General features: G+C 55.9%; 1 protein-coding gene across 1 annotated transcript in view; it reads left to right on the forward strand.

Annotated features, from left to right (window-relative positions):
• Positions 1 to 478: 478 nt before the first annotated feature.
• NIBAN2 (niban apoptosis regulator 2) overlaps positions 479 to 15078 on the forward strand; it is an 89028-nt gene continuing 74428 nt past the window's right edge. Inside the window, exon 1 of the mRNA XM_067542166.1 lies at positions 479 to 602. Within this exon, the coding sequence (XP_067398267.1) occupies positions 548 to 602 (55 nt within the window). The 5' untranslated portion in view covers positions 479 to 547. The remainder of the gene's footprint in view (positions 603 to 15078) is intronic.

The raw sequence follows: 15078 nt of genomic DNA on the forward strand, positions 1-15078 counted from the left end.
CGGCCAGGGCTGGGCGCGGGTCTTTCGGGCTCCCCGGTTCTTGCCTGGGAAGCGGAGAAGGACCCTGCAAAGCAAAGCAAAGCAAAGCAGAGCCCCCCCGCACTGCAGAGAGGGGGCGGTGTTTGCAAAGCCCCCCCACCTCCCCGCCCGCCGGCTGTGCGTGGCACGGAAGAACCCACAGCCGCGCGGAGGGTGTGTCCCGGGGGGAGGGAGGGAGGGAGGCTGCCCCCCCCCGGGGGTGTGTCCGTCTGTGCTGGCAGGAGCCGCTCCGCTCCTGCCTCTTGCTCAGACCCGCCCAGGGCTTCCCTCTGCTGGGAGGAGAGCGGCTGGTTCCCTCCCCATGGAGCAGCTCCCCGGCTGAGCCCAGCAGAGCCGCCGCTCGTCCCGGCCCAAGGAAGGAAGGAAGGAGAAACCCTCCCCCCCCCTTTTTAATTGCAAGCCTCCCTGGGGGTGAGTTTTCCCAGCCTCCCCCCCCCTTCCCGCCGGGATCCCCCCCTCCCCGCCGGGAGCATCCAGCCGCTGGATTGTAATCGCGCCGCTTTCCGCCATGGGCGATGTGATCTCGACTCACCTGGATGAGAGCAGGCGCCACTACATCTCAGGTAAGGTGTGTCCCCCCCCCCTCCCGGCCCCCTTTGCTGGGGCTGCGCCGCTTCCCGGAGCCACGGGCCGGTTCCAGGAGGGGTGCGCCGGGCCGGGTCTCGGCTGTGTCAGTTTCCCCAGGCCGAGCCCTCCCCGCTCCGGCTCACAGGTGGGCATCGCAAGGGGCGGTTTTCTGGCGGGAGGAAAACTTTCCCCGGTGTCCCCTCCTCGCGTGAGCCGGCGGATCTCTTTGTGTTAGGGGCTCCCCGGCGTTTCTCTTTTCTGCCCCCTCATTAAAGGACAAAATAAGGGTGGGGAGGGGCGAAAAAACCCTCCCCCTCAACAGCACCTTTCTCCCCGCCGTGTAGGGTCCTTTCACGCTGGGTTTCGTTTCCCTCCTGCAGGGGAATCCGATTTTCCTGCCTGCAAACTTCTTTTTTTTTTTTGTTTGGTAAAAGTTCCACGTTGCAGCTCTGGGTCTCTCTCCTCCTTTGCAGAGCTGGAAGCAGCCTCTCGTAAGGGGAGGGGTGGGGGAGTTGGGCAATAAGGTGTCTGTCTGTCTGTCTGTCTGCCTCCCCTCTGAAAGGCTTGTCTTGTGAGGTGGCTGTTGGTCTTGGCGGCAGGAATAGATGATTTGATCCAGGGAGAAAAATCCTCCTGGCCAGGGCTTCTGCTGGGTCTGCGGGCAGGCGAATGGATCTCTCTGTAAAGGGGATGGGTCCAAGTTTTGTCCTGTCCGTGCTAGCAGCTAAATCATGTTCAGCAGTTGGTTCAAGGGGGGCCCATGGGGCCCCGATCCTGCAGGTGGGCACAGGGGTCTGCCTGTGTGGCTATGATGCAGATCTGGACCAGTGCCAGCAAGGGGTTTGCCTCTTGGTGCAGACAGGGCTACAGCCCTCATGCTACTGAAATGTCCGGCCCTGGAGTCTAGAGAGCTGACAATGTGGCTATTGATTGCCCTGTAATTTACTCTTGATGTTGTGGGTCTCAGTCTGACGTGTCTGTCCTAAAGATTCCTCTTGGACTTGGGGGTCAGGATGTCTGACTGGTCCTGCTTGGAATAGTTTTTGTATTTAAAAGCATGGGATTGTGGCTTCTAGACAGTTGCCTTTTTGTCCAAGGAGCCGGCATGTAAGGGCCAAGAGGATGGGGAAGGGTGGGGGGCTAATTGCTGCCTGCAGTTACTTGATTGACCCTTATAAGTGGGGTCATTCTGCCACTGAGCACTGTGACGTGGCCTCTGTTTTGCCCTCTTCTCTTGGGATGTCTCATAATTTACGACGCTGGCGTCTTCGCTCCCAAGGGCCTCTGAGTTTGCAGGACTTGACCTCCGTCCCTTCCTTTCATAGGCTTTAATTATTGTTACTTTAGAGGCTTTTTGAAGGAGCTATTAGTGGCAGTAACCAAGAGCTTAACGCCAGCCTGGCTAGGGACCCTCAGACTTCACAAATCAGGGTGGGCGAGGAGATGCGGCTTTCATGACGCGAGACCTAACCAACTTCTCTTGCTGGAGGGCCAAGATGCCTTAGAAACTTTAGACATTCAGAGGTGAATCAGTTTCTTCACTCCCTGGAGGAAAACTGTGGCTCTGCCTCACTTTCCAGTGGACCGCGAGAAGTGGTCACGTCATGCAAAGCTGCAGTTAAACTGCCGACCGAACAATGCAGCTGTCTTAATACCAAGAGCTCACAACATGACTAATGCTGTTGCATTGCTGAATCCCAAAGGAAGCGTGACTTTCCAGTAAGTGACAAGTATTGCCCATTTCAGAGTTCCCCATTCAGCACCATGAACCATGGGGTTTCATGTGGGCCAAACACCATTTAAAGGGGCACTACCCGGTTTAAAACAATCTCTTCTAAAATATCCGATATTACAAATGACACCTTAGATCGTTCAAACCAACGAGCGATTAAGGTTTATTTTATTAGCCTAGTCTCTTTGCAGGGATGGAGATTGTCTGGCTCTCTGCCCCCCACTTTTTTTTTTAAACAGACACTACCTTAAAATGTACTCCGATTTCAAATGAGTTTCAGCTCCTAGACCTTCTGCTGTGTCCCCTTGCTAACTCACTGCTTGTATGAAGTAGTGACTAGAGGCCCAGTCAGGATCAAGGCACTGTGCTAACAACTTTAGAGCATTTTTCCCCCTATCTTTAAAATCTGGACCTTCCCCTGTTGTGTTAAAGATCTCCACAAATTGGGGAGCGGTGTGAGGGGGCACTCTGTATAATGGCACAGAGGAGGGGCGCAATTTGCTGTCAGATGAGCAAAGTAACTTTAAAAAACCAAAGAATTTCCTCCAGTCTCTTCCACCTCTTGTAATCTGGGGTGTCGCTAGCATCAGCGGCAGCTGAGAGATTTGTTTAGAGGTGTGTGCGCTATTATCCAGTTCCTGAATGCCTGGACCACGTGGGTTTATTTAGACTCCTAAGATAATTAGACTGGCATGGGGGTGGGGGATGGGACCTGTTGCAGATCAAAAGTTGGGGGGATCAGGCAGTTGTTGCCAGGAAGGGAGGAAACGTAGGTCTTATACATGGGTGTGTAAAACTATTGACTTCAATGCTCTGGATCCACAATAATAGTAGAGAGCATCAGAGGGGCCAGCGAAGGGATGTTGCCAGGAGCCGTGGGATTGGTGAGCCCCTTCTGTCCCTGGAGGCTGAACTTTTTTTAGTGGCCGAGCTCTTTTTAATTAGCCCAATGGATGAAGAAAGGGACAGCTACCGATGGAGCCGGGGAAGGGGAGGTTTCTGGCTTGCCAAGGGGATGCAGATGGAACGTTATCCATTTTGCTCCTTGTGTCTTCTGTTTGGGCTCCCATATCGCTTGGTCCCATGGCGCAGCTGAGGTGTGCAAGCTGGAGAAGTGAAGTGGGGTGGGGGGAGGTGGCTTGGACTGATCAGTGGGAAGTTAGTATGCACTAGTTCTCTGGAGCTTGTGTTCCTCTAACCGTGCTAAAGAACACAGGGCAGGGGACCTGTTAGCTGGCCTGGACACTCCATTTGATGAGCCGTTCATATCTCTGAGTGCCTCTACCCTGGGGAGCGCCTGTAAAAGGCTGCTCCTGCCTGGTGCATCCATCAGTATTGCAAAGGAGGGGAGCGCTGGTGTAGAAGGGGCTCGGGCATTGAACCACTGCTCACTCGGCCTGCTCTGTGCAGCATCGGGGACCGGAGTGGCGGTGTTGATGCGAGGGACTCCACTAAGCTATGTCTCCCGCCGGCACCATTGCGACGGTGCTAGTGTAACCGAGGGAATACCCTGGAAGCTGCCAGTGCAGTCCCAGCCTTTCTGTCCGCTGGGAGCTGGGGCGGGGGGTGAGGGTGTAAGGTAGCTGGGCGGGCAGACGTTGGACTGGTACTGCTCTCCCGCCCTCCTGAGCTCTGGAGCCATTCTCTCGCTGCCGCCTCAACCGCGTTGGCTCACCAGGGGAGGGGCCATCACTACCTGTCTCTGCTGTGCCCAGCAGCGTAGTGGGGCCCCGAGCTGACGGAGGCTGCTGCAGACTGAAGGTGCAGGCGGTTCAACGGCACCATTGCGAGGGGGCCCTTCCCCACGATCCCACCCTGCCCCCCCCCCCCAGCCCTCGTTATCTTGGATTTCTGGAACTTCGTGCCTAGGGGTCTTCTCTTTGATAAACTAGGGGTCACGCTGTGTTGCTCCTGTTGGCTGCCACACTTCCATCTCCCTCTGTTTCAGAGACTCCCTGCAACCCAGGGTCCCCCAAACTACCATCCCCAGAGGTCTTTGTGCCCTCAATCCCCCCTCTCCCATACCTGGACCCAGCATTCTCTCCTCAATGCCCGGGCTCTTTGTGCCCCCTCCCCAATCCCGCCCGTGTTTCTCTTTCTGCCCCAGAGATATCAGGGTATCAGCATGTTAGCGTCTATTGGGAGGCCATTGTTATGCTGGGCGGAGTTAATGGGCACCATTAATAGGTACCATTAACTCCTTCTCTGATCTTCAGACAATTGCAGAGGTGCTGGAAGCTGTGACTCACTCTGCTAGAGAGATGGCAGGGCCCTGTGTGGCCTCCATTTCCCCTTTCCGTTTTTTTTCCAGTTTTTCCCCAGAATCAATAGGTGTCTGCCCATTGACACCTACAGCGTCCCCCGCAATCTTGGCATTGATCAGATGCCGTGTACAAACTGTATTGCTTTAGACAGACTCCGTCGCGCTGAGGGCAGGGCCTCACGAACCCGGCTAATATAGGCCCGCACTGTAGAAACACAACACGCTCCCTGCCCCAGAGCTTTTAAATCACCAGGGCAGACAGGCTGTGAGAGGTGCAGAGAGGTGAAGTGATTTGGTTGATCTGGGTGCTGGGTCCTAGCCTGTGCCGTGCTCTGGCCACCTGTGCTCCTGGATGCAGTCTCAGGCTCTTTTTTTATTTTAAAAAGGAAAGCACCGGTTTATGCAGTGCCCGTGGCCTGTAGAATAGCGGGTTCTCCCCCAGGCTGTTGTATCCGTTTCCACTTTCAGCAAACACACTAATGAAGTAGCTCTCCAACTGCAGATTTGCTACACCCATGAGGATCTTCCCTCTCCTCCCCGACACCCTTAGGAGCCCAGTGCTAGGATCTACAGGGTTAGGGCATCAGGCAGGGAGGAAGGGAGGCGTTTGCTTTCCTAATGTCAGTGTCCAAAGTCCAGGGAGGGTGGGGGACACAAAATGGAAGACCTCCTGGAGCGATGAAAAGTTGATCGGGGACGGGTGTGGGGGGGTAAACTGCAACCCCTCCCACTCCAGAGCAAAGGATGCTCCTAGATGGGGACCCTATTGCACTGATATTTCAATGGCAGGAGGGAGCCTGGGATGTAGACTGGGATGGCTAGCGTGGGCCCACTGCACTGCATTTAGTTTGCTCAGGTGGTTTGTAGGCTGGGCCTGTCCCGATGGTTGAGAGGAGATGGCACCACGTGTATTCTGATGCTAGGTAGGCTGTGTCCCCATCTGCTCCGCTATCAGAGAAACCCTGGACAGCATGGGGACGTTCCCTGTGGCAATCCAGGAGCCCTTGGGTTGCTCTGGAAACCTTTTTCTAGCTAAGCAGTTGACCATTTCTTGCTACCACACCTCCTATCCTCCCTAAATAAAACAGCCTTGCTATTCTCAGGGAGGGTTTGGGGTTAGTTTCCAGGAAGTGCCTGGTATAAAAGGTCTTAGTTATTACAGCCACGAGCCAAGTGCCTCCCCTCAGCTGGGGGAGGCGCAGCCTGGGGCCGTGATGCCATGTTACCCAGCCGCACGGTTTAGTTTTTCATTTGGAACTCATTCCTGCCTGGGCTGCCTTCGGGCCTGAACGAGCCCAGCCCAGAGCCTCTGCTGTCCCTCAAATGGCAGGCGTGTGTGTGCATGCGTCTGCGAAGGGGGAAGGGAGTGAAAAGCAAACACCCAGAGGCCTCGTCTACACTGGGATTTTAGCCCCGGACAGCTCCCAGTGCAAACGCAGCTTACCCCAGTGCAGTTTACCCCGGCCAACCGGATTAGTTGCAGTGGCCCCGATCATGTCTGCGCAAGCACTTTGCAATGGCGCAGTTACACTTGTCCTAGTGTAGAGCAGGTCTGAGGGATGGTCTTGAGCCAAGGCACAGTTTGGAGCTGAATTCCCCAAAGTTTGAGGGGGGAGCCCACCCCACGTGTGACGAACACTGAAATCCGACTAACCGGGAGATGCCCTTGGTGAGGTTTCAGCTGGTCCTAACAGTAAAAATTAATTAATACACTTCTTCATTTCCCAAACGTCCTTGGCTTGCCTTGGAGCTGAGTGAATAATTAGCTGCTATTAACTTGCTTAACTAATTTTAGCCTCTTTCTGCTCCTAGAATGAAAATCAGCTAACCCCAGCCTGCTCGACAGTGACATGGGAATAGCTTTTTTTTTTCTGTCAATTTGCAAACTGCTCCCTGCAAGCATCAAATGCTTGATAGTTGCACCCAGTCATGTGGCGTCAGGTCTGTCCCCTGACTGGCTGAGCATATTGTAGAGCAGGTGCTTCCAGCCTGGGCATCTGAAGGTCATTTCCTGCCTGGGAAGGTCTGGCTCCCAGTCCTGTGCTCAGACCAGGCTGCTTCACTAACCCAGCCTGTCTGCAGCAGACTCTGAGTTCAGTGTCCGACCCTCAGGGGTGGCCAAACAGTTAAAGTGCAGCTCGCGGAGCCCCCCCGTGCTCCTCCTGTTCTCTGCATGCCAGACTGGGAGGTGGGGTGGGGAGGAAGAGAGCTCAGGGCTTCTGCCCTGCACTGGGGTGCTGGGGATCAGCTCTGCGGGAGGCGTCTACTGGGACTTGGGGCTTCAGACCTGCGGGAGGCACCGCTCCCCGGGCTGAAGCCCCGAGCCCTGGCAGGTGTGCTCGGCTCTCGAACGTCTGAAGATTATGGTATGCGACTCGGAGGGTCGGTAAGTTGGGCCACCCCTCCCTTGGCTGGCTGTGCTTGTGCTTGGTTCAAGGCTGGCTTCAAAGTTCAACTGTCAGCTGTGCCCCTTGCAGACTCGGGGGTCCCGCTCTCTCCCCAGGCTGCTGTTTCTTGCACACACCACAGTGCTGGAGACTTTCTGATTGGGCAAAATGAGCCCTGACAGAGGCACTGAGCACGCGGCCTCCTGCATTTGTGAGGAGGTTTGAGTCCCTTAGCAACAGCCCAGGAAATAAACACAACTGACTGGAGGGCAAAATCTTCGTGGCGTAGTTTAGAGGGCGAGCAGGGGGAGAATATTGGCTGGAGGTGCCTCTCTCCCCTTCCTCCATCCCACAGCAAAACCCCCTCCCCTGTCATCATGCAGCACGCTTCTCTCCTGCCCCGGACTCGGCGCAGTTGTAGGGCAGAGTCCAGCCCCGAACACAGCTTCTCTTTTCTCTCTGGAGTTAAAGGGGGAAAAGTGAAGCTTCTCTTTTCTCTTCTCGTTCTGTGAAAGCCCCAGGAGGAAGCCTGTTTGCAATTAGTGGTTCTGCTTCGGCCTCTCCTGGCTCACCAGCTTCCAGGGGACAGGGCTTTCCATGTGGCATGGGGCGGCAGAGCCAATGCCAGCTGTACCACAGTCCCGCTTGGTTGAGCGCTGGGGGTTGAGGGGGGGGAGGGTGTCTCTGTAGACAAAGGAAAGTCACCGGCCTCTTAAAGGGGCATTGGCGTAACGATGGCCCGTCTGTCAATGAGCTCTTCTGTCTCTGGGTTTAAATCCTGGTTTTGGGGCATCTCTGGATGAGGTTTCCCAGCGGGAGGTCAGGGTGTGTCATGGTGCCCTAGACTGGGATTTTCAAGCGGGCTGAACGCATGGATGCACGTTGAGCCCTTCTGAAAAGCAGGCCTGATGTCACTGTCGGGCGCTGAGCCTGGGCTGGGGTGGGCGTCGTCTGGATGGCTTCTCGATGGGGCAGCTCCAGAAGTCTGTGCAGTGCAGGCCAGGAGCTGCCCTTCTTGTTGTGCATGAGCGGCTTTGAAGCTCCCGATCTCTCTGGAGAGTCCCAGGATGATTCCAGGATTTGGCTCTCATGTGCTTTGCCCTGAACTTCACGATCCACATCGGCCCAGAGGAGATCCACTGTCTTGGTGGCGCTTCGTAGCTGGAGAAGCCGCGTGTGGTCCAGGAGAGCTCCAGCTCATTCCGCACACTGTGGCGTGTCTGCCTGAACAGCACAAAGCCCGGCAGGTTTCCCACCTATCGGACACTTGCTGGGACTTGTGCGGATGCTGTAGGAACTCCATGGGCCTGCCAGCAAACACCCGCTCAGAGGAAAACTCCTGGGCCAGAGCCATTGATGGGCCTGGTCCCGGCCACCTCCAAAGATCCCATCCCCTTAATCAGAGGCCGTGACACGTTCCAGCCATTGCACTGCAAGGAACAGGGCCAGCGGCTGCGAGGGCGAGCTCCGCAGAGCGGGGTCAGATGCATCCGTGGAAGCCGGCCCACGGCTATGACCCTCCCCACAGCAAGGGCAGAGTGTGGGGGGGTGGGATCCTACCATGTTCGGGGGAAAGCCGTTTCCTCCTGGTGGTGGTGGTTGGGGTGAACCTCTGATATATCCTTGTGGAAGGGGGCAGGGCAGGGGACTGAGACCCAGGATCCAGCTGTTAAATGTAGGCGACTTTTCCGTGACACTTAGGTAACCCTGCCGAGATCTGGGTTTGCGTCCACGGTCTGCGAGACCCTGAACACGTTGCTTGGGACCAGGCTGTTAACGCACCGACGCTGCTGAGTCAGTGAGCACATGTCCCTGGAAGCTGGGCTGGGCTCTGCTGCCCCATGGTCTTTTTTTCAGTATCGTGCAAAGACCCTTGCGGCCGGGTCCGTCAGGTGAGCTAGCGAGGCGAGGTGCAGGCTGGCTGGGGACGCGTGTCCCTTGCACGCTGCCATCGGACCTGCCCTGCACCTGCGGGGGCCTCCGCGTGAGCCACTCAGCGCCAGCCCTGCTATGTCCGCGGAGTCGAGTCAACGGGCAGGCCCTCGGCCCCAGCCCAGCGGCCACACCCGCTGCGAGCCCTGGCTTGTGTCAGGGCACAAGGGACAAGTGGCTCCCGGGGAAGGGATCAGAGATGAAAGCTGCCAGTGGTAGTGGGGAGCAGGGGTAGTGGGCGCGTCAACTCTTCCCTTCACAGCCGCTTCGACCTTCCTGCTGGCACCTCGCTGATGCCATGCTGTGACCGTCCTGGCTCGTCACTTGGGGAGTCCCAGGTTACGGGCACAGAATCCCTGACGCAGAGGTGCGTGCTGGGGATTTGGTTACACACGTGCCCTGGCCTGCCCACCCTGGGCTCTTACAAGTGAAAACAGGAGACTGCGGGCAGAGCTAGGGGATGCTCGTGGGGTGCTCTTGCTCCCTAGATTCCCATGTGCTTTGTGGAGCTGGGCAGGGTTATTCCCCTGGTCTCAGAGATGGGTAATTCGGTGAGGCAGTGGCAGAACCGAGACCAGTTCCCAGGTCTTTAGATTCCCCTTCCAGTGGACTGTGGTGCCAGAGACAGAAGAACCTGTGGAGGCAGAGCACTGAAGCGGGTGGTAACAGGTGATAAGGGGAGTGTTGCAGGACTCCGTGAACCTGCAGATAAATGGGCTTGTTCAATGCAGTGACCTCTTCTTCCCACTCCCTGCATTGCAGCGAAAGAGGGGCTTGTTGAGACCAGCTTAATAGGGGTGTGAAGTTGTCCCCTCTCCCTGCCCCTGAAAAGCATGGTCTCCCCACTTCCCCTCTCACATCTCCCTTGGCTGCCTGTGGAGGGAATTGCTGGAGGTGTCTCTCTCTTGTCAATGGCAGGGTGGGGTGAGGGGGAGCAGGCTGGTCCAGTGTCTCTTCCTGATGGAAGCGTGTTACTACAAGTTTACAGCTGTGTCGACTGTTAAGAGGATGAACCACAACCTCCACTACATCAGGGTCACATGTGAGACCAGAATCCGAGGCTGGGAGGGGCCAGTGGGCGTGTTTCGTACTGGGAGGATGGAGCGGCCGGGCTGAGATCCTGACGGCTGAGAATTCACGCCAAGTCACCCGCCGATGACAGGAGTGGCAGCTGGGACTCCAGGGCGGGGATCTTGGGGATGGGGCCGAGGAATGGAGTTAGGCAAGTCCTTGCCCCGCTCTGTGCCCCCGTTTCTCCATCTGTAAGTAAAATGGCAGTAACACGGCCCTTCCTTAGGGCTGTTCTTGAGGCTTTAATGGTGAGCCAGATGCGTGGAGAGCCCGGATCTGCGTTATACGAGCAAAGTCTTTGGTGACAGCAGGGAAACAATGTGGCTGCTGCCTTCCCGTAGGCGTTCTTGTCTGTGAGAGGCTCGCTTTCTCTCTGTCCTAAACTGCAAGAAGGGAATCTCTCTCTGGCCCCAAGGGTGACCCCCCCCTGCCATTTCACTTCCTCTGTCATAGCTCCTATGATCCCAACACCTTCCTCCCCATCCCCGCCGTTTTAAAGCGCACTCTTGCAGGGGCTGTCAGATGCAGTTAGCCCAGCCACGGTGGCTCCTGCTTCTCACACCTCTGCTCTGTCCTGACGAGGCAGAAGCTGGGAAACTTCTAAAAATGGTCAAAATATGTAACTTTTCCCCCCGCCCCCCCCCCCCCATCCTGCTGCATTTCCTCGTCCGGCTTCTACAATCCCCTCTTGGCACGGGCCCCACCATCTGGAGCCAAAACAAAGCAGGGAAGCTGTCTCCCTGCAGGGATCCTCCCCATGCTGAGCCTCCCGGACAGGGGGACTGGGTTTGTTTAACGCCCTAGCAGTGGGTAGATCTCGCACTTGGTCTAAACCGTAGCTCCTGTGGCAAAGAGCACGCGAGTGCCGATGGCGGTTCTCCGCTTTGCAGAGTGGCTACGGTTCTCAGCGGCTGGTATGTGGGTGTGGGGAGCCTGGAAAACGGGGGGCGGAGGCGGGGAGACGTCCAGTGGGGAGTCTGTTGGAAGGGGGGGGTGTGGTGTCACTTGGCCAACTCTGGGGACTCGTCTTCCGGTGCTGATGGCACAAGCGGCTGGAGCGCCGGAACCAGGCTGTCGTGCAGAATCCTAACAAGCCATGTCCTGTGGGGTTGGGCACATGGGGACATGTGTCACGTGGGCTTGCCCATAGTGGGAAACACCCCCCCCCCCCATCTCACTTGGACACAGCTGATCTTCTGGGCTTTATCTACCCTGAGATGTTCAGAGTCAAGGCAAGAGATGGCCCTAGCACCCCCACAGCTCAGCCAGCGCTAGTCGTGGTGGGAGGACAAGGAGGCAGGTTGGCTTTTTTTTAATCGGACTCATCTGTTCTGATCAGGGTTTGAGGATGTGTTGCCTGATGTCCTGTCTACACTAGGGCGCTCTCAGCTGCTGCCCCGATGTAGTAGCACCATTGTGGAAGTACAGGTTTTAGTATTTCTACTGTGGACAAGGAGATCCAAGGCCTCACGTGCCTGCTGGCTCTGCTCCCAATTGCCTCATTAGCCCCATGGTGGTCCTAGGTAGCTTCTAATCCCTCTTTCACTTGCCTGGGGGAAACATGTGCGGTGGGGGTTATGCAAGGGGGTTCAGAGCACTGTGTGGTGGGTGCAGGGTTCAGGTGAAAGCCCTCCCCTTCCACTGCATTCAAACATCACCATCCCCAAACTACACCCAGCAGCAGCCTGAGGCTTCTGTGTCTGAACCATGTAGACTAGTCAAGAGGATTGAAAAGTAGTGATTCCTCCAATTCACAAGCCTACGGACACAAATCTCTCGCAAGAACCCAGCCTGGGCTCTTTAAAGGTCCATCTTCTTTGCAAGGGAGGGCAATCTGATATTGATGGACAAGTTAGGGGAGGGTCGCTTTGAATAAGGACTCACTTTAGTCCCAATTCTACCACTGATTGGCTGTGACCTTGGGCATATCACTTTGCTCCTCCATGCCTTCGTTTCCCCATGTGAGGGTGTGGGCTAAGGAATGATATGTGCTCACACGTACTTAAAACACCCTGAGATCCAAGGAGGAAAGCGCTATAGAAGTACTGTAGTACTATACACTTAATGTGCTGCCTGGATCTGCCAAGTTGGGGTGGCCAAGGGCTTCTATCCAGCCTGGAAATCCCATAAACAGCCTTTCCTTGTGGTAGCTCAGTGCTTCTGCTACTAACAGGAGCAATGCGGGGGAATAGAGGGGGACTCCCTCTCTCGGGGGGTGGGGGGTGATTGACTGGTCATCTGTTTTTGTGCTTACAGGAACACGCTGGAGCTCTAAACTTCCTAGCACCTGTGTGTGTGGTGGGGAGGGCTTGGAGCGGTTTCTTGCACGCAGAGCAGGGAATAGAGTGGTGTTTGCTTTCCCTGTGTCGCTACCTCCCACCAGCCATTTCCCAGCAAACAGCTGCTGGAATTTAGACCTTGTTCTCTGCACCAGTTAAGCTGGCGCTTTGGTCCTGGCGTGTTCCAGATGCAGCTGGCAGAAGGACTGGGATCGTGCCTGAAGATGATTATTTATTACGATCATCTGACTCCTCCTTCCCCCACTGCAGTGACCTGCTGGGAGGACCTCCAGGGTATCTGGGCAGCTCTACCTTGATCCACCTGTCTCATTGGCTTGTGGGATGGCAACTGCCTTCTCGCCGGGAGATGTTGTGCCACCCACTGCCCTTCCCAGGGCAGGAAATGAGTTTCCCGGCCACCACAGCACAGCAGTGACACTTCAGGGTGCCGGGCTGTGCTGGGGCCCCAGTTACCCTCCTGCCTGTGCGCTCAGCAGCTGAGACTGAAGGGACTAGAAGCTTGTTCTACAGGATCTGGCTCGGCTCCCTCTCGATTGGGTTGCTGACTCCTTCGCAGGCTCTGCAGGTGTTGATCAGCTGGACATGCCCAGAGCCCTTCAAACTGATCTGCGAGGGGATGTGTTGGAAGCGCTGGGACCTGGCGCGTTGTGCGGTAGAGAAGCAGTGACTCTTTCTGCACCAGGTCTCTTCTCCCCGTCTCCACTGGCATCCCGCGCCCTCTGCATGCGTCTACGGCGGCGGCCAGTCTTTCTTCAGCCCTCTGGGCACCATGGCTGTAGCGGGAACAGACGCTGTAGTGCAGACGGGGCTCGGATGTCGTCTCACCCTGCATGGAGGCTAGACGACAGGATGTTGTGAGCGCCGGCTCTCGTTTTGTACCAGCGCTGGCGCAGCAATAGTGGTGGATCAGCAGTAGGGAGAGGGCTCGAGCAGACAAGGCCCTCTGGTGCTCAAGCCTCTCGTGAGTGAATGGAAACACGTCCAGGTTTGGAAGCTCTCAGCCACTTTGCCCTTTGCATGGGAATTCTGTGAGCTATGAGTGCACACACCCTTGGAGTGCCCGAGGCTCCCGGTGTGCTAACAAAAGGGGGTGCCCTGCCTTTGGATTGGCTGGGGCTAGCGTCTCCTCCAGCCTGCGAAGATCTGACTCCACTGCCTTGTTCCCAGAGTGCAGGAGTCTCTTCCCTTCTCGCCCTCTTGTTTGCCTACCTGGGAAAGAATTGCTTCCCTGGGCTCTCTTGTGCTCTGCCCCCACTCGCGATCAGCTGGCAAAAATTAGTTCCTCTCTGCTAGCCCCCCATATAGTTCCCCTCTCTGGCCATGCACGTCCTTGTCGTGGGGGTCCTTTGAGGCTGGGGATTTCTAGCGAGTGTTTAGAGGAAAGGATCAAACTTGGCGTGTGCCTGTAAACTGCAGCATGCCCTGGATTTGGTCTCCAGCTAACACATTAGATCCAAGATACTGGGGCAAGGTGCGGGTGGAAGGCCCCCGCCAGGACAGAGAAATATGCATTAGACTTCATGGAGATGAGGTGCTTGAACCTGAGGACTGTGGATAGAAAAGTGTGTGTCAGACTCCTGAGAACCAGCCGCCGAAAACAGGCGTGGGGCTGTTTGGTTGTCTGAATAAACTTTGTTTTTTCCATTCATAAGCCTTTGTGGGTTTTTTGTTGTTTTCTTCCTGGCACTGGAATGCTGGAATTGGGTTTCCTGCTGGCACAAATCAGCTCTGCGGAGCAAAATTTTATATCCAGCTTTATATTCTCTCCCTTGGACTAAAAGTATGTGTAACAGAGAGATTGCAAAGGCTAGATCCTTTCCTCTCTTGGGAAGAAAGGGACGCTTATGCAATGGCTTAACAGAGCACTGATACTGCTCTCATCTTTGTAGAAGGTATTGCCAAGATTCTCTACACATAAAGGACTTAACCTCTGTCTTGGATCCTTTGCCAACGCTTACCTCAATGTGTCTTTGGCACACGCAGCTGGAGAACTGTTGGAACTTGTAAGAATTTGAAAGAGGAATGGTGTGCGGGGGGTGGGGGGACAGACTGAAACACCAAGAGCTACTGGGAAGAAACCTGCAGAACAAGCCAGAGAACTTGGCCAGCTTGCTGCTATAATGCACACCTACAGGTAGCTTGCTGTATTGAATTGTATGGGCCATGGGCCCACGTCATCCCTTTTCTTCTTTTTTTCCCTTCTTCCCCCAAGCTTGTATCATAGAGAATTGCGTCCTTGCCAGCTTTCACAAGCACAATGGCCTCTGGGCCTGGCCCATGTAGGCGAGCGAAGCTACCCTGAAACTTGGTAATCGGAGGATACTCCACAGTGTGGCATTGTGTGTAGCCGTCTTGGCGTCACCCGCCGGCTGCAGTTACATAACGTGGAGCAGCAGGGGCTGTAATTTGAAGCAGAAGCATCCGTAATCCAGGACTGACCGGGAAGGGAATGCAGGAGGCAGGAACGCTCTTGTTCAGGGTTTTACTGGAGCCCGTTCGCCTCCCTGGCCGGGCTCCTGCTGCACGGAAAGTGGGGATCCAGGCGTAGCTCTGCGCAGAGGGATCTTGGTAGAGAATCAGGCTGCGTGGGTGCCCAGACTTCGCAGCGCGGGTCGGGAGGGCTGAACGCTCTTTGCAAAGCTGGGAGCTGCTAGTTATTTGTAGTAACGCCGAGTCCTGCTGAGTTCAAGGGAGAACGTAGCGGACGCCGCACGACTGACTGATGGCAGGGGGCATCATCTTACTCACAAGGGAAAGTCTTCAGATTTGCAGCCGTTGGTTGCCATG

The sequence above is a fragment of the Emydura macquarii genome, unplaced genomic scaffold (genome assembly GCF_026122565.2).
Source record: "Emydura macquarii macquarii isolate MOO-44397 ecotype Brisbane River unplaced genomic scaffold, CSIRO-AGI_Emac_v2 contig_691, whole genome shotgun sequence".
Taxonomy (NCBI): Eukaryota; Metazoa; Chordata; order Testudines; family Chelidae; genus Emydura; species Emydura macquarii.